General features: G+C 53.4%; 8 protein-coding genes across 8 annotated transcripts; 5 read left to right on the top strand and 3 right to left on the bottom strand.

Moving 5' to 3' along the window:
* Positions 1 to 167: 167 nt before the first annotated feature.
* On the top strand, positions 168 to 1715 carry LMH87_008875 (uncharacterized protein; the record flags this gene model as incomplete). The annotated part of the gene is made up of 2 exons (XM_056202117.1): positions 168 to 1529; positions 1584 to 1715. 2 exons carry the CDS (start codon positions 168 to 170, stop codon positions 1713 to 1715), a joined length of 1494 nt encoding a protein of 497 aa, XP_056056711.1.
* Positions 1716 to 3118: 1403 nt separating this feature from the next.
* Positions 3119 to 4470, bottom strand: LMH87_008874 (uncharacterized protein; the record flags this gene model as incomplete). The annotated part of the gene is made up of 2 exons (XM_056202116.1): positions 3119 to 4178; positions 4238 to 4470. 2 exons carry the CDS (start codon positions 4468 to 4470, stop codon positions 3119 to 3121), a joined length of 1293 nt encoding a protein of 430 aa, XP_056056710.1.
* Positions 4471 to 8077: 3607 nt separating this feature from the next.
* LMH87_008873 (uncharacterized protein) lies at positions 8078 to 8537 on the top strand (the record flags this gene model as incomplete). Its single annotated transcript, XM_056202115.1, has 2 exons — positions 8078 to 8092; positions 8277 to 8537. 2 exons carry the CDS (start codon positions 8078 to 8080, stop codon positions 8535 to 8537), a joined length of 276 nt encoding a protein of 91 aa, XP_056056709.1.
* Positions 8538 to 9808: 1271 nt separating this feature from the next.
* On the top strand, positions 9809 to 10485 carry LMH87_008872 (uncharacterized protein; the record flags this gene model as incomplete). The annotated part of the gene is made up of 4 exons (XM_056202114.1): positions 9809 to 9988; positions 10079 to 10170; positions 10233 to 10309; positions 10361 to 10485. The coding sequence occupies 4 exons, from the start codon at positions 9809 to 9811 to the stop codon at positions 10483 to 10485; spliced, it is 474 nt and encodes a 157-aa protein (XP_056056708.1).
* A 67-nt stretch (positions 10486 to 10552) lies between these two features.
* On the bottom strand, positions 10553 to 11517 carry LMH87_008871 (uncharacterized protein; the record flags this gene model as incomplete). The annotated part of the gene is made up of 8 exons (XM_056202112.1): positions 10553 to 10591; positions 10668 to 10706; positions 10754 to 10773; positions 10839 to 10860; positions 10917 to 10949; positions 11014 to 11160; positions 11342 to 11403; positions 11475 to 11517. 8 exons carry the CDS (start codon positions 11515 to 11517, stop codon positions 10553 to 10555), a joined length of 405 nt encoding a protein of 134 aa, XP_056056707.1.
* Positions 11518 to 11894: 377 nt separating this feature from the next.
* Positions 11895 to 12431, top strand: LMH87_008870 (uncharacterized protein; the record flags this gene model as incomplete). Its single annotated transcript, XM_056202111.1, has 2 exons — positions 11895 to 12197; positions 12285 to 12431. The coding sequence occupies 2 exons, from the start codon at positions 11895 to 11897 to the stop codon at positions 12429 to 12431; spliced, it is 450 nt and encodes a 149-aa protein (XP_056056706.1).
* Positions 12432 to 12732: 301 nt separating this feature from the next.
* Positions 12733 to 13601, bottom strand: LMH87_008869 (uncharacterized protein; the record flags this gene model as incomplete). Its single annotated transcript, XM_056202110.1, has 2 exons — positions 12733 to 13176; positions 13236 to 13601. 2 exons carry the CDS (start codon positions 13599 to 13601, stop codon positions 12733 to 12735), a joined length of 810 nt encoding a protein of 269 aa, XP_056056705.1.
* Positions 13602 to 14863: 1262 nt separating this feature from the next.
* Positions 14864 to 17892, top strand: LMH87_008868 (uncharacterized protein; the record flags this gene model as incomplete). The annotated part of the gene is made up of 4 exons (XM_056202109.1): positions 14864 to 14901; positions 15041 to 15151; positions 15217 to 16088; positions 16151 to 17892. The coding sequence occupies 4 exons, from the start codon at positions 14864 to 14866 to the stop codon at positions 17890 to 17892; spliced, it is 2763 nt and encodes a 920-aa protein (XP_056056704.1).
* Between the last annotated feature and the right edge of the window lie 44 nt (positions 17893 to 17936).

The raw sequence follows: 17936 nt of genomic DNA, 5'->3' as shown, positions 1-17936 counted from the left end.
TCAAGCCCCGCGCTTTCAGGGTCCGAAGTTCTCTACTTGTCGATAGAGCGACCCTGTCTTGTTGCCATTGATGCAGCTCACGGCCAAGTCGCCCTCCGCCGCCACTTACCACTCGCCTCACCTCATACGCACGTTCTCGAAGCAATATCTCTATATAGAGTCGAAATATGCCCGAGTCAAAACCTAGCTCTGCTCCGAGCTCTAAACCTTCCTCCATCAAGTCCACTGATGGCGTAAAGAGGTCTCCCGGCCTTCGTCCTGAGGACGCTGAAGGCCCCTCGCCCGCTGGCAGCGACTACGGCAAGCCTTCGGAGAAGGCATCTGTCAAAGATCGCCTCACTCGCATGTTCTCCTCCAAGGACACCTCTCGCGCTGCTACCCCGAGTGTCACTGCCAATGGTGTCACCAATGGCAGCGGCGAGGCCGGTGGCCGCTCTCGTGGATCCTCCCTCAACGGCACCTCGGCTCCCAAGATCGTCAAGGACGCCGCTACCGATAAGCCGGCCGACAAGGACAAGCCTGCCCAAGCCCAAGTAAAGCCTTCCACTCCCAAGGAAGGCAGTACTCGCTTCATGCCCAACCCCGACGTACAGGGCGCTCATGAGCACTACCTCAAGTCCAGTCGTCGTCAGGAGAAGCTCTCCGACATGTGGCGTAGTCTTATTGGCAAAAAGGCTGAGCCAACCCCCGACAGCGATCTTTCTCTCGTCTCCAACTGGGTCGACTCCTTGCGCCAGGAAAAGGAAAACGCTGCCAACGGTACCAAGCTCGGCGTAAACAGCGCGTCTACGACTCTCGTTGAAAAGTACGGCAAGTGCCAGGAGATTGTCGGCCGCGGTGCCTTTGGTATTGTCCGCATCTCTCACAAGAAGCTTGGCGCCGGTGAGAAGCTCTTCGCCGTCAAGGAATTCCGTCGACGCCCCGAAGAAACCGAGAAGAAGTACAGCAAACGTCTCACCGCCGAGTTTTGCATTTCCTCGTCCCTCCGCCATCCCAACGTCATCCACACCCTTGACTTGCTTAAGGATGCCAAAGGTGACTACTGCGAAGTCATGGAATTCTGCGCCGGAGGCGATCTCTATACTCTTATTTTGTCTAGTGGCAAGCTCGAGGTCCAGGAAGCCGACTGCTTTTTCAAGCAAATGATGAGAGGTGTCGAGTATCTTCACGAAATGGGCGTAGCCCACCGTGATCTCAAACCTGAGAACCTGCTCCTCACCACTCGAGGCGCTCTCAAAATCACAGACTTTGGCAATGGTGAGTGCTTCCGCATGGCCTGGGAGACTGACGCGCACATGGTCTCCGGTCTGTGCGGCTCTGCGCCTTATATTGCCCCCGAAGAATACACCGACAAGGAATTCGATGCACGCGCCGTCGACGTTTGGGGCTGCGGTGTTATTTACATGGCCATGCGTACTGGCCGTCATCTCTGGCGCGTTGCCAAGAAGGAGGACGACGAGTTTTACGCTCGCTATCTCGAGGGACGTCGCGACGAAGACGGCTACGGACCTATTGAGTCTCTGCATAGGGTAAATTCTACTTATCTAGCATGTCCAACAATGGAAACTAACTCGTCGCACCAGGCTCGCTGTCGCAACGTCATCTACTCTGTTCTCGATCCTCATCCCACAAGACGCCTAACAGCTGCGCAGGTGCTCAAGTCCGAATGGGTGCGCGAGGTAAAACTTTGCAAGGCCGGCGAGGAGGGCCTCTAACACACTGTCCGTCATGCTCCTTTGCATGGCGGACTGCTCTGATGGTGGTAGGCGCTACAACAGTGTCACTTTGCTGTAGTCGCCGCACATCTTGCAGCTTCTTGCTTGTACAACCCACTGTGCAGCTCTAAGAAGACTTGAGACATATCAAGTCAACGATGATGAGACATGAAATGCACGCATTCACTGGATATCTGTCCCAGAATGCTAATCAGAGATGACCTCTTTTTCTCTTCTTTTTAAACTTTTTTGGCATCGGAGGAGGATGGCGAGGCTTGAACTTGTAGCTTCGCACAACCTTTGCATACGCCTCCGACGCCACACACATTTATTTTTCTTTTACTGGGAGTTTATATTTCTGATGACCTTTTTTTTTGGAATGTATGTTTACGGGGTTACACACCGATAAGCACTGGCGTTTTGGAGCATACATTTTCCTTTCACCTTTCATTGTATGGTTTGCTCTTATTTTTCTTTAATGAGAAATATACGGTTCATGCCGTCCTTTTTTTCAAAAGGTTGAACCCTTGCATGGGTCGACCTTGGCTTGTTTCGTTTCGATATTTCCATGCTGGGAATCGATGTTTCCTTGTACATCTTTGGTCGTAACCTTGTCTTCGTCCGCGTACTGAATGCTGTATGGAGTTGAGACCATTGTACGATTCGGGACTTGATGATTTCGAGTTTTTGGCGTGGGGGTGGTGAGATGGCAGCGCATGGCCAAAACATGTAGACGAGGATGAGAGACGAGGGTCAAGGGCAAAAAGACTCGATCGTAAACCAACATGTCCGTGGATGGACAATGCGCTGGTGACAGTGACAAATTCAACCAAGTTGGATTGAAAGGACTTGCAAACAAGTAAGACGTGGTGCGAGATGGACGAGATTATATCAGCGTTCGAACTGAGTGTTTGCAGGCAAAAAAGACATTCAAATGGTAAAAATCATATTTGCATTCATCTACCTACCAGATGACAAAAAATACCATGAACAACCAACGACAGATAAATGTCCCCTCTTTGCGCCAAGATTCATCCATCCTTCCATGGAAAACCCCTCCCATTCATACTTTGCAACAGCATCAAAATACAACCCGTTGCCATGTCCTAATATGCGAAAATTGAAATGAAAAAGAAATTCGAACATGGAATATCATGTGGGTAGGAAAAGAAAACACCAGCGTCTCCTACCGTGTTCATATACAGTTTCAGCGTCAAAAAAGCAGCTGCAAGACTCAGTCTCCAGCTTATCCCCTCTTCCGATCATAGAAGCGAAATAGTGTGTAGGTGTAAATATAAAATATAAGAATAAGATCCGTTCGATTCGTCTTGGGAAAACACATGGCAGCGATTGCGCGCGAGTTGTTTCAAGACGCCGCTCGTAGTCATAATATGCACATGCGTTTACGAGTGAAAAAGGTCCCAAGCTCGTTCGCAAATTCGCAAAAACTCTTCCCTCTTTGCGCGCTGTGATTCGGGGCTGTCGCGGCCTGCGCCAAAAGGGCCTCGTCTGCTAGAGGCGGGGCCATGGCCGAGCGGCGGGCTTGCTCCGTCCTCGTATTCTGCACGGTTTCTCCTTCGGTTGCTGCTGCTGCTGTGGATGCGACCACCAATCGGCGATGGCGGCGTGGGGGGCTGGTGTCCGCCATAGTGCACAATCTTGGGCAAGAGCTCGGGGCGACCGCCGGCGAGTTCTTGTTGAGCGTCTTCCGCAGACTTGTATTCTCTCGGGCGCGCAGAGAGAGGAGCCTGGTATGCAGACTGCGGGTGCCCTGGCGAGGCCAGGGGGGCACGGGAAGCAGAGCCGTAGGAGGAGGGGTGGCTGTCGCCATGCTGGCTTCCCGGGAAGACATCGTGGATGGGTGGCAGACGGTTGCTGGTTTGTGTGGCAGGAACGTGGTGAATGTGCGATTGGCTGCCATGGCCTGGCTGAGTCGGAACGTGGCGTGAAAGAGGCGCTTGGTGGTGGTGTCGACCGGTAAAGCTATGGCCGAGAGGCGCAGACTGGATTACACGCTCGTGGGCAAATTGCTCGTGAGAAGGCGCAACAATGGAGAGACCAGGGGGTGCCCGTCTGCGATGGGACGACAATCCAGGCGTCTTGGCGGAAAACTGAGGCGCGCCGTCGCGATCAGGGTGGGTGCCGTCGCCCTTTGCCGACTGCTGCTGTAGACGAGCTTCGATAATGTGGCGCTGTTGTTCGCGGACGCTTAGACTGCGCTGAAGTTGCTCCTTCATGACAGGGTCCTGGGTGACGAAGCCGGGAGACAGACAAGCCAGACCGACCTCCTGGATTCCGAGACCATCTCTAGCGGTCAAAGGAAGAGCCGAGGCGGGAGAGTTGCTGTTGAGGGTGTTCTTGGAGAGATCGAGTTTACGCGGTCTAGGCCGCGTGTTGCTGAGCGTTGGAGAGCCAGGCTCCTTCTTGATGATTACTTTGGGTGTGCTTGCATCTGCTTTGGAACTGTTTCCTATTGTTAGTGTCCACGTTTCTACTTGACAGGCGGACCACTAGACACTTACGCGCTGGAGGGGGAGCCTTTGCCCGAAGCAGGCGCAGCTCTGGGACTGTTGCTTCCTGACTTCTGAGCGGGTGCCTGTGTGGAAGAAGGTTTTGAAGCTGATGTCGACCTATGCGAAAGAGGAGATGTGGCACCGTTGGCTGTCGGGGCGACAGAGGCAGGAGCAGACGGTGCGATGACAGAAGGCCGCTCGTGAGGCGCAGGAGACGGAGCCATGGCGATTGCAGCACTCATAGTTTACGCTGAGCCAAGGGGCGGAGTTCAGCTTTAAAGATGCGAGGTGAAACTGCCCAGCTAGAGTCTGAGAGTCGAGGGGGGCGCGAGGAACGAAGCGTCGACTGTGGCGGTGATCAGGGCGACAGGTATACCAGACGTGGGCGACAAGACAGGAATGGGGCCAGTGTCAATTGTTCTGAGCTCCAGTATCGACGGTTGAATGCGATGAAACCAAGTCGTCGAGGAAATTGTGTAATGTGCGATTACGTAGGTTGGCAGACTGAAAGGTCGAAGCGAGTTGCTTGCGCGTGGACGTCGCGTATAAAAGAGAGCGGACTGGGCTTTGTCTCGAGAGGGTCTACCGCAAACGGGCAGGCAAGTCTGATGCAGCAAAATGAATGGGCGGTCTGAATGTTGAAGGACGTCGGACTGCAAAAAACAAACGTCGCGCAGGAAAGAAGAAGCCAGACGCTCGGTTGCAGGAGGACAAGAGGGGGAGAAAAAGAAAAGGATGAGGCGGAGGCAGAGGGGGGGTAAAAGTGTTGCAGAAATGAAGACGGACAGCGAAGCGAAGGGCTCAAGGTACCCAGTGCCAGTAAGAGGAGGGGAAAGAAGAATTCCACTACCTACCACCTATGGCAAGGGCGGGCAAGCTGCTGCGGATCAGGGGACGGTGGACGGTATGGGCGGGCGCACAGTTCCACTAAAAGTCCCTACCAGGTGGGAAGCGACATGCAGCCAGTCGCAGGTCAGATATAGAGGTTTGTGAGAGACAGATGGATGAAGGGGGGTGGTTTATGAAGGCGTGGATTTTTTTTTATTTTTTTTTCTGCTTTCCATTCCTTTTCTTGTCCTGTTTCCTGATGGCAGCGCACAGACAGATAGGTGGTCAAAGGCTTGCTGTCTCCCACAACCGTCAACCGCACGCCCGCCACCATCAACCAAGAACCGGCTACTACGTACCAGCAAAGACGCACCAGGGGGAACTGACGGGCCAGGGGTGTGTCGATGCACGAATCTGGAGCAGCCAGGAGGCGGAATGGGTTTTGGGTTTGGCCTAGCCCGAGACTAGTTCAGTTGAGAGCGCACAGTTGTCAGTTGAGGCCGGGCGCTGCCCCTGGCATTGGTCAGCGCGGGCTTGTTGGAGGGGGCGTAGAAGTGCGGCGTGGACGTAGAGGAGGGGGGGGCCAGATTTGCAGGGGGCGTTGAGCCTGCTGGAGGCTCCGTCCAGAGGCCTCGCTGAGAGCACTGAATGCGGATGCATGGTGCTGAACCTCTTGGCTGCTGTCGTCTGCTGGCCTCTGTCGCAGAGCAGGGGTGTGGGCGAGGCCACCGCTGGCCACTGGAGCGCCAAAAGCTCACAGGTGGTTGGCCGATTTCGTTGATGCTGGAGCCGCCCAGCCCAAACCGCTAGCAGGGGGTTGAAGCTTTGTGTGTGGGTGAAGACAAAAAGGATGGGAAAGTTTCCAAGATTCGGACAGCCTGTCAGTTTTCCATTCGCAAGGCGCTGGCTGCCTCGGCAAGTCGTCGAATAAAACAAACGCAAAAAACTGACAAGACCAATGATACAATACACTGCTCTCAAAGTCGCCAGCAAGACCTGCCGCAAAATCGCCCCTTGAGGCAGCAGTCAGCGTCACACCTCGTCTTACACTGATTGGTACCCTCAGTCCAGACTACTGAGTGCAGCCATTAATTATGCAGAGCCACGAGTCGTACGCGATAGTCAGCTGCAGACAAGGAGAATTAGTGATAAAAAGCAACGACATGTGCAATGAATAGTCGACAACCGAGACTGCGCCATCTTCTTTTCATTTCAACCCTCACGGTTGCCACTGTCCCGCCAGCTTGGTAGCTTTGCTGCCCGACGAGTATGTTATTACCCCGACGATACCATGTCACACACGCTTTTCAAGACGACATCTGCGGGCATCAAGGGGGCGTGTGGCTGGCCGTACGTGCAGCAAGGGGGTGTGCAGCATGAGCCCTTCGTTCTTTATCAGCTCTCCAATAAGTAAATACGGTGGTGCATCGCGACACTTGTAGCAATAACGTCTCCTCTGCTATTCAAACGGTTGCATCACCAGATAACAAAAGGGCTCATCACTACCGAGGCCTTTTGTCGTCTTTCATCTTGATTGCTCGCCATGCTTGCATTTTGCTTGTCCGCTTCAATGACCACCGTAGCGCAGGCACCATGATGCGCCCTGGCTCGGCAGCCCGAGGTTGGGGGCATTCGCCCAGCTTTCGAAACTGCTGAGCCAAATCTTTTGACCATCAGCCATGCTATGCCATGTGCCTTTGTTTCTTTTCACGCAAACATCGCCAGCTTCCAATGCACCCTCTTTTCTTTTTTTTCCAACGCTGTTTGAAGGCTCGGCACAAATCTCCACCAACGAGCGACAGCCTGCAGGCGCTTTGTTACCCCTTTGGGTCACGAAGGGGGTTAGCATTGATGGCGCCACCACCATCACACATTTGACTTTTTTTCTTCTTCCCTACCCGCCGATACATACCGCACAAGTAAACACAATGCATCGGCTTAATTCTGTCGGGATATCTTCTGATTTTAGTCGACTTGCGATTGTGGCTGCAAGGGATACTCTCCGCCCCGGGACCTCCCTCCCCTGTCACAGATTCGAACTTAAACTTGACCTCTCGCGCGCATGGCACTTCTCGCAAATAGCAACGGGCATCAGCAGGAGCCAAACCCTGAAATGTAGCGTCGTTTCAACCACCATTGCAATCCCTTGGAAGGGGTCAATGAAGAAAAGCAATCTACCAGAGAAAAAAGTCGTTGCGCCGGGCCCGCGCACAGGGCTACAAATGCGATCGACAACTGGGGCCATCCTGCAGTCGTTGTACTGATAATTCCGTCTCGTTCATTTCTGCGCCCACTGCCGCGCAAGGTTTCCTCCCCTTTCTTGCCATGGCAGATTGATTTAGCAGTTGGCAAGTTGGGGACCGCGCTCGAGAACGACCTTCACATCCACAGATTGCCTTTAACCCACACAGTCAACCAAGCCTGAGTGGCCAGCCTCGTGGGCGACACTGCACGGTCCTCTCGATGATCCAAAACTCTCCTGGTAAGAACAGTGGAAAGTTTCTTCGGAAGCCAGATTCCGACTCGCAGAAACTCTTCAGGGCATCGTGCGGGCGAGTTCCCCTGCATTATCTGCACTGCGTACCGGTACACTGGCAAGGCTGCCAGAAACAAACCTCTGGAACACTGCAGCCACGGCGGCTGGATGCAGACAATCATGCAGTTGCCATCACATTAGCCGCTCCCACGCACGGTTCTACCAGTATAAAGCCCTGTTTGCTATCGCGGGACGCAGCCTTTGTCCATGTACTCTGCGCAATGTCTCTTTGTTCCTTTGCTTCTACTCTCTCTTGTCTTTGCCAGCATGTACTTTTATTCCCCAGCTTCCGGTCCAGTATGGTCGCGCAATAAGATGTACAAAGAAGCAAGCACAAAAAGAAAATCATCATCGCCCATCGGCCCCCGACTCACCCCCACGAGCAAGCCCCGCCACCTGAGACGTCAACGTCTCAGGTGCTAAGAGGGGCCGGGCATGGGTGGCTTGTTCGCCTCGCCTGTCGCCGCCTCACAGTCTCACACACGATGTCCTTCAAAATAGTGAGTGCCTCGTACAAAAAATATCACAAGCTCAATGAAATGAAATGAAAAAACCGTTGTACCGCTCTCATGCGTGCGTCGATCGCTGTTTTTATCTTGCCCCTCTTCGTTTCGCATCTCCCGCCTGTAATATTCATGTGCAAACCTCCGGTTAGCCTTGCCAATAATCCTGATACGAGGCCAGGCTTTCTTCTATCCGCCCTCTGGTGTCAATCTTCATCTCAGTCTCCGTCCCGCGCAGCTGGAAGTTCGTCTTGCCGACACCATTGAGACAGACGGACACGATGAATCCCTGCACGTCAGATCCATATTACAAGGGCTTCGAGCAAGGCGGCGCGGCGCGTGCGTGCTCAAAGAGAGGGAGAAAACAAGGGTCGTCCCATCTCTCCACCTCGCAATTAACTGTTTCCTGGCAGAAACGCGGGTCTCCGTGTCTGCCCGCTGATCGCCACATCCCGGCACGTATGGCTGGCAACTGGCAACTGGCAACTACTTAGCAACTGGCTATTGAACTGCACTTTTCCTAGCCAAGTACAAAGAGACAATGAGCATTGTAAAAAGCAAGCACAAGTATTTTTGGCCTTGGCTTTTGTCAGAACTTGGACTGGTCCGACTCCCTGGAGCGTTTCAACACTTGTCTGGTGGCGTCGAGCTAGGGGCTTCGTGTCAAACACGTCGACACGCCCCCCCCCCCCCCCCCCCCTTTCTCGGACGACCGCACGAGGTGAATTGGCCATCAAGCACTACACAGACTTTGTGATGGAGGCAAAATATCAGCCTCAGGATAAAAGGACATGCACACCCGTCTTACTGTAACCACTTTATATGTTACTGGGCTTTTCGGACGTGACATGCATTAGTGCCTACTAACGAAGCCGTTGTGCGCTGCGGCTGATGTGCACGGTGCGGCGCGGTGTCTACTTCCAGGAATGGCTACCCTATACAATAATTCCATTTTCAAAGTGATACTCAACTGGCTAATTGATGACCAAAATAGCAGCGAGGTGTAAAGCTCTTGTTCCTTTTCCATGGGGCAAAGCGAGTTTTTTTTAGTAGTATTCTTGTAGATATACTGCTGCTTGCATCGTCACAAAAAGCAACCCGTGATACGGCAGAACGTAGAGAGTCGCTCATCACACATCCAGACGGCTGCGCCAGTACTCATACAGGTAATCCTAAAAATTCCATACCAGAGAAACGACCCAAAACATATCAGAAAGTAAAATGTAAAATGACCACAACAGAACTAACAAGATAAATATCTACACATGGAAGCTCCAAGATTGTCTCTTTCTTCCAGTTCGCGGTGACTAGGCAAGTAGTCGAACCCCAGTCTGCGATGGCCACTACAAACTAAAATGGCAAAAAGACAAAAAATAATAAGCAGTTCACTGAAAACGGTTGAAACCAGCGCAACTACCAGATAAATAGGACTAATTTTACTTATAGCATTGTCAATGCCCCAGCATCCTCCACCGCGGCGCAAAAAAAGATGGACCCACTAAAATTTTCACTCTGGCCTCAAAAATTGTAGTTGCAAGCGGTTCCTTTATCGATATCAAATTCTTGCTCAGGACGTTATTCTTGACCACGCCTCTGCAAAGGAAACCGTGCGATTGGCTGCGACGTGTATTCTCAAATAAAGAATCGCTATTGCCATAGCCAAGCATCAATCGCCATCATAGATCCAGCACTCTCACATTAGCAACCGCCATCATGCCCGCCAGGACCAAGAAGGACGCCGCGTCCGAGGATGCCACCATGCAGGACGCCCCCGTCCCCGCGCAGGTCGAGGATGCGCCTGACCAGGACATGCCCGAGAACGGTGCCGCCGAAGAGGGCGAAGAAGAGGAAGAGGAGGAGGAGGAAGAAGTTGAAGCCCAGCGTGTCAAGATTGTGAGTTTGCGCCTACCGATGAGAAGTTTGAGATGCCATCACAACCGCGTCCGAATAAAATCGAAAAACTATACTGACCAGAATCTGCAGCTGCCCGGCTCTACAGATACGGCTGCCTCATTCGAGTTCATCGAAGAGGGCCACACCATGGGCAATGCCCTGCGATACATCATCATGAAAAAGTGCGTTGCTCTCGCGCGGCTTCCCAGGCTCTCAGATGATGTAGCTAACATTTCTCTCACAGCCCCGATGTTGAGTTCTGCGCCTACACAATCCCTCACCCCTCAGAGGACAAGATGAACATTAGAATACAAACATACGGTACGTATCAATTCCCTCGTCGTCAAGGCGAAGCTAACATCTCACTTGCAGAGGGCACCGCCATTGATGCTCTTAAGAAGGGCCTTGGTGACCTGCAGGAAGTCTGCGACGTCGTTGCCGACGAATTCTCCGCCAAGCGTCAACAGTTCAACGACGACAACGGCATTGACAGGTAAGGGGGGACACAAGATGGGCCCAGACACGGGCGATTTGATTTGCATGGTTATGGGTAATTTCGGAGCGTTATAATTTATGTTTTTTGTTCTTCTGGGTTTCATGTATCTAAATTTCCATCGCATTAAATGGGAATATAACAAAAAAGGAATTAAATGAGGCACTGCATGCTGCACGGGCATACCGATTGATCCGCGACGGCTGGTGATGCATTCGCTCGAGTCTAGGGATTATATATATACACAACAGTTTCGACGCCAAAGGACAAACATGTTCCTTTAGTTGCGGCCCTGCCCAATTGTCAGTAACCATAGATAATGCTCAACGGGAGGCGGGGGGAGTAAGAATTTCGTACCTGCAAGAATCCAGACATGAAGCTATTGGGCAGCCTGTCGTCCCCTCTAAAGTTCTCATCCTTAAAGTACGACATGACGTGTGTGGTCTGCTTCCAGAAGTTCATCATCTCCTGTTTCGCGCTCCAGTGTTAGTGTTTCTGCCCGCGTTATGCGTCTTGATGATGCCCTCCGTACCTGGTACTCGGCGTGCGACTTGAAGAGGAGGACGTCAACGGCCGACAGCTTGCTGACGAAGCGGTTGCGCTCAAACTCTTGTCTCATGCGGTTGCGGATGACGGAGATGGGCATGGGCATGTTGTACATGGTCTGCACCTCCGGGGCCTAGTTTGATTTCCCAATGGTCAGCGTTGCGTTCTCGAGGGGTATCGCGCTGTTTGTCCCTCTCGTGTCGACATTCGATTCAATCTCCCAATTCGGGGCGGCTCTGCGTCGCAGGATATCGCTCAATTAAATTCGGAGAGGACTGAAAAGAATCGCGCTCGGGGGACTCCGTAAAACGTACTCCTCTTAACCACTCGCGGTAGGAAGACAGGACTCGGCGCTTGGCCTCTGTCCAGTTGGCGGCTGCGGATTCCGGGTCAGTTAACAAGTACGGTGCCATGCAGCGGGCTGCTCCGGAACGGTCGAATACGCACACTGCGCCGTCTTCTTGGCGAATTGAGTTGGTGTAATGGCCATGGCGGGCGACGAGTCGATCCAATTGTGCTCTGACAAAAACCGTCTTTCGGAGCGTGGTTGATGAGGTTGCTTAGCTTCGGCTGCCACCCGCATCGCCAGAATGGCTGCAGGTCACGTGTAGCGACTACGCCACAGCAAAGGCAACGGCGCGCGCCACACTTTTGCTGCCCCTCTGCCGACCTCTGCGGTATCGATCTGCCTGTAGCTAGGTAGGCACCTAAATCTACAGGCCCGCGATTGATACCAAAGCAACATTTTTTTTTTGTTTCGTTGCCACCCGCCCGACTGCGCCGAGTCGACCACTCCTTTTCAGCTACAACACCACGGAGCATACACGACGAGGAAGATTCACAAGGAAAAAAAGCGCACAAGCCAAGATGCCAGCCATACGCCACTCCTCGAAGCGCAAGCCCCCGCCAGAGGGCTTCAGCGACATTGAAGACGACCTGCTCATCTTTGCCAACAAGATGAAAGACGCGCAGAACAAGCCGCCGCCGCCGGGCCCCAAGTACAAGGCGCAGTGGGAGGTGTTCCAGATTTCGCATCAGCGCAGCCGCTACGTCTACGAGCTCTACTACGACAAGGAAGCCATCAGCAAGCAGCTGTACGACTGGCTGCTGAAGAATGGCTACGCGGACGCAATGCTCATTGCCAAGTGGAAGAAGCAAGGCTACGAAAAGGTATGCCGTGGATATTTTTTCTCGCCCTGCCCAATCGGGGAACCCTCCTTCAGCGTGACCATGCTAACACTTTTTCTCTCTCTATAGCTATGCTGCCTTCGCTGCGTCCAGACGAAAGAGACCAACTTCAACAGTACATGCATCTGTCGCGTGCCCCGCGCGCAGCTGAAAGAAGACCAAAAAGAAATAGAATGCAACAGCTGCGGATGCCGAGGTTGTTCTTCTGGCGACTGAAGGGCTGCGTTCTTGTACTTTTGGTTTCTATACATGTCGTGGCGTGGCACACCGGATTTAGCCCAGCGGAGGACAACTTTGGGTATTGCATTTTCATGGCGTTATCAGCGGATTTACTAGGAAAGGGCAAAAACACAGGAAAGAGAGGAAGACGAGAGCAGGAGAGTGTATCATAATAAACTGTGAATGAGATGCTTCAACGTTCTAATCCAAAAAAACTAAATGTGGAATCCGCCAATGCTGTATAAATTCGTAAGTCGTACACGTCGTGAGTATGCAAAAAACAACCGGCCCCCCCATCTCATCGCTTGGCAAAACCTTGTCGGTTTCTGTTGCCAAACCTGATAGCCCCGGGAACAAACCGCATCGATGCCATGCTGTCGGTAATAGCGTCAACATCATCATCGACGGTGGGTGCCTGGGTGGCCTGCCTCTGGCCCACGTTGTCCGCCTCATGTTCGGGGGAAGAAGCCTGCTCTCCCGCGCCCGCAGCCTGTCTTTCCAGCGTGGTCGCTCGCCGCCTCGCCTCTTTGGTCAGCGACGCCGTAGAGGAGCGGCGTCGCTGGTGTCTACTGCCTCCGGCACCGGCACCGCCATCCACGAGCATAGACCTACGCCCGTCGATGCCCTCCCGCGTCACGGCAAAGAAGAAATTCTTCGGATACATGTGCTTGTCAATCATGTGCATCCGGCGCTTCTGGTGGGTCAGGCATTTTCTTTCGCAGCCCTCGACGAAGCAAGAGTACTGTTCATACCCCTTGATTAGCCTTGTATAGTTTCAGTTGAGGAGGGTTGAGATCGTACAGTATGGGCGCCCTGCTCCCGCTTCACTTTAACGATGGGATCATGGGTCTCTTCAATGTGGACGCCGAGAAGGTGCTGGCTGGGAAAGTTTCTGCGGCATGCCATGCAGCGATTTGTGTGGAAGCTGCTGTAGTGTGTCTCGTATGCGGTGTAGGAGTCAAAGGCCATCTCGGCGTGAGGCGGTAAGGAGCAGAGTATGTGTACTGCAGGAAACGGCGAGCTGCTGTCGTTGTCAGAGTCTACCACGACCGGGTCGAGTTCTGTGTATTTGGCAGTGTGCTGAGGACCAGAGGGAGACATGTCTGCGTCGGAATTGATGGGGGATGCAGGGTTTATATCCTGTTCGGGCTCTCGCGAACGCTTCATGCTTGTATCCGTGTGTTGTGATGTATTAGTGGAGAATATCGATACGTGCAGATGCGCGGGGTTTGGCGAGGTTGCACTACGTCTAGCAGCTGATCTTTTCGATCTAAAAAACTGACGTATATTAGATGTACAGAAGACGGAAGTGATGAAGACTATGGGCTGGCAGCTTGCCAATATTTTCTTTCCCAGTGGAGCTAGAGCAGTTCTTATTTGGTGGGCTCCGTCGTTGGGTGGCCGTGATGCGCTTGTACGCAGACCAAGAACAGCAGCAAGCCTATCCGGAATGCGGCTTGCATACCTACCTTAGGTACGTAGGCAGGTAGGTATGGAAAACCAATGTGTCAACGTTGTACAGGGTCGCCGCGCAGGTAAGGCGCCATGCATCCTGCAAGTCCGCGCCTCTCAGCGTTTGCACGGAGACATTACGAGGCCAGTGAATGACCACGTAGGTACCTTGGTATGTACGGACGGACTCACGACAGCAAGAGTCTTACAAGAGGCAATCAGCTGAACAGTACGGGAACAGCTGGAGTGACAATTAGACACAAAACATATTGGCTACCCACCAGTGCTAGTCAATGCCTTCCGGCCTTCTTTACTACCACCGGCGCAAAAGGCCAAGACCAGCCCAGTGGTTTTAGTGGTGCGTCGGGGCTGCAGATTTATTTGCAGTGGTTGCTTCAGCTAGAAGCGCGCTGTCGTCTTGGGGCGAGAATGGCAAGAAAAAAATTACCAGAAAAGCCTGCCAAAAAAAAAAAAACCTTGCCCAACCTGGAGGGGTCCCCCCCCGTTCGCCGAACCCCCGTCCTGCTCTTCACATTGGCCTCATCCGACAGGTCACCATTGCTTCTCTCCCTTTCTTCTGCTTCGTCTTGCCGCTTTGCCGTGAGACCAAGGCGCGCATATTGCGTTTCTTTCTTGCATGTTTGTTAGCTTCTTTCCATCTGCCGCTGGTCCTCCTCGCCAAATGCTGTCGTCTTGTATCGCCGCCGCCACCGTCCAGACTTCTCGATCACCCCCCCGGGAAGCAAGCCGCCGCGACCACGTCCCGACCGCGAACATTAGACTATGGGCAGCCCGACTTCCCCTATTTTAACGTCCAGATAGCATGAGTCGACAAAGCAGCTGACCAGATTACCCCCTCTTACCCTTCTTTGCCGCGCCGCTTGGCCAACTGTGCCCTTCGCTCTACGCAGTCGACGCTCCTCCCGGTCACGGTCACGGCCACTGTGCCCGCCTGCGGCACCGTCGACGACGGAGCCATGGCTTCAACTGCGCCTCAGGCGAGCCAAGCATGGCAGTGAGTACTATCCCCTGCCTCCGAATGCGGCTGCAACATTGCTGCGCTTATATCGCGACTCTGCTTTGCGCCGCATGGACCGTGCGACCATATGATGCGATGCCCCTCCAGGTGCTGACTTTGCGATCCACCCATATAGTAACGCCCTGAAGCTGCGGAAACATCTGCTGAAGCAGTTGGAAAAGATAAAAAACACTACATCATCTGTCGACATTCCCCAGCTCGAAGCCGCCGATGGTACTCTCGAAAAGTGTGTAGCCTGCCTCGCGCCATCGCCAAGTGGCGCCACTTGCCCGTTTGCTAACCCTACACTAGATTTCGTCTTGCCTGCGTGCAGACCGTCTTTCTCGACTTTGAGTATGCAGTCAACGAAAACACTGAAGAGATTCTATGGAATTTGCATACATCCATCAATTCCGAATATCGCCGCATTCTTGGCAGGCTGAAGTCTTCGTCCCAGGCCGTCGAGCGCCGGAAAACGGAAAAGCTCTATAGCAACTTTCTGCGCATCGCGCAAAAGTTCTACCAGGGCTATATCCAACGACTGTCCGCACGATATGATATCCCCGAGCTCAAACGCGTTGCCAGGGGCATAGAGATCGAGCAAATGACAGCCAGCGACCTCATCAGCCCCGTTCCTTCAGAGCTCAATGCAAAAGTGCTCAGGTCCTGCCATTCGACACTGATCCGACTTGGCGACCTGGCCCGTTATAGAGTACAGGCAAAGCACAAGAACTCCGGTTACGACATGGCCTTGACCTACTACACGCTTGCTCAACACCTCTTGCCCAAGTCTGGTTTTGCTTTTCATCAGATGGGTATCGTGAGCCTCGACCAGGGCAGTCACCTTGATGGCGTCTACCACTTTTACCGCGCATGGGCAATTAAGTTTCCTCATCCTAATGCCAACTCCAACTTGGAAATGGAATTCAAATCCCTTCAACAGCCCAGCTCCAACAAATCCAAACATGCTTCCTCCGGCCCCGGAGATGCCTTCATCATGTGGTTTGTCCGCCTGCATGCCCTATTCTACAAGGGGGAGGCGGCACCGCAGTATAAAGAGCTTGAGCGTGAAGTCATTCATCGACTTGAGATGGCTGCAACAACTGGGACCAGTCGCGATATTATTCTGAAGATGAGCTTCATCAACATTGCTGCGCAGTACATAGCTGCATTGAAGTGTTCCGGTCAGTATAGCGCCTGAGCCCAACTCCATGGCTACCACGAAAGGCAGGCTAACATACAGCAGAAAACAAGAATGCCACCTCGTTACAGTTTTATCAGTACATCTCCAACTTTAATGTCAAGTTTCTTGCGACTTTCGCAGCTGTTTTGGAGGCAAACCTTAAGGAAAGCATGTCCAAAGCAGACGACCTTGCTGACGACGAAAACGAAAAGGGCCCGGAAGTCGCAGAATCATTGCTTCCTGCTCTACGAATCTACTCAATGTGGGTTGCAGTATCACGCCAAGAACTCTCCGCACAAGCTGCTGCAACTGCTGAAGGGTCTCTCACCGGCGCCATGATGGGCACTCTTGCCCGAGTTTTTACCCTCTTGTGCGCGGAATCGTACAACAAGGACAACATGGTATCGTGCCCTTACTTACTACCCGAAGATCTCGACATTCTTGGCTTTCAGCCACTCAGTGAGAGCACCGTCCCCGAGCCATGTCGCTCGTTCTGCGGGCATAATGGCAAAGCTAAGCCCCATCTCTACTCGCCTGAACAGCGACTGAGCCCGCACATGGAAAATATGTCGCGGATTCTCGACATTCTACGATGCGCCTATTTCCTTGCCGAGGACTCGACTGTACCTCTGTCATGCCGTGTAATTGAAGGCTGGCTCCTCTTTGAGTATCAAGCTTCTCAGCCCACGCCAGAACCACTGGCGGAAGTACCAGCGGTACCACCAAAAGAACCAGCAGCGGCGCCGGCCACCATCAACGTACAGAAACGTCGCTCAGTGCAGACACATATCCAAGAACGCCAAGACAGCCCGAAGATATCAAACGGCAAAAAGCCTGAAATTGCCTCAGCGCCGTCAAAATCTCTCGCAAACCCACCAGCACCGGCTAATCAGGATGGTGAAGTTGGCGATGCAGAAAGCACAGTCATTAATATGCTTGCGCCTTTCTTGAAGCCTCCTTCACCGCAGCCGCAGTCAGGCATGGAAGAGTCTGATGGCCCTTCGTCATACACGGCTGAGCACAATTTCGCCAGGGAGTTGCTCAACGCACATCAACGCCACGTGGATCCAAGCCCGACGCGGTCTATTCCCTCGGGCAAGTTTGAGCCTCTGCCATGGGAGTGGTTCAATACGCCGAAGCCCATCCGCGGCGACAATTCGCCTCTTTCTGCCACAGGCATGTCGCCCATCACTCCAGGCTTACCCCTGGGCAAGTTTGACGATCCCTTTTCCGTCCCCTCGACGCCAAGCCGTGCCGATGTACCCGCCGACGGTCACTTTCCCCGTGTGCACAGCCATGGCAACATTCGTGCCGCCGAAATGGGTATCAACCTCAGCGGTGGCTCCACGGCCGAGCACGCACACCGCGCTGCACTCCTCCAGACGTTTGCGGCGGCAGGTGGCCGACCGCCGTCGACGAGCACTCCTCCCGGAGCGCGCACCTCGCCTTTTAGCCACTGGGGTGAGAACAAGGGCGGCAGCGGCAGCGGAAACCGCCACAGCGGACTGAGCGCGCCGCCTGGCTTGCGCGCACCTGAGACGGTGCCGCATTCGTCCTCGGCCGGCAGCCTGTCGCAGTTTTCTCACCCAAGCAGCGTGTATCACGGCACGCCCGGCGCAGCGGTAGCGAGCTATAATGTCGGCGGTGGCCTGGGCCAGACATATGGCGGAGCGTTCAGGGAGCAACATGCTTTTCAGCAGCAACAGCAGCAACCCCAGTCTATGCAAAGACTCTTCCAGGCGGACAATACGACGTCTTCCTACGATGAAGCCGTTCTTCGCGCTGCATACGAAGGCAGAAAATGAGGCAACATTGCTCCTTAGCAACATACATTTTTACCATCGTCACC

Source organism: Akanthomyces muscarius (genome assembly GCF_028009165.1).
Source record: "Akanthomyces muscarius strain Ve6 chromosome Unknown contig_18, whole genome shotgun sequence".
Taxonomy (NCBI): domain Eukaryota; kingdom Fungi; phylum Ascomycota; class Sordariomycetes; order Hypocreales; family Cordycipitaceae; genus Akanthomyces; species Akanthomyces muscarius.
The sequence above is the reverse complement of the archived record's forward strand: the minus strand, read 5'-3'. Positions and strand labels throughout refer to the sequence as shown.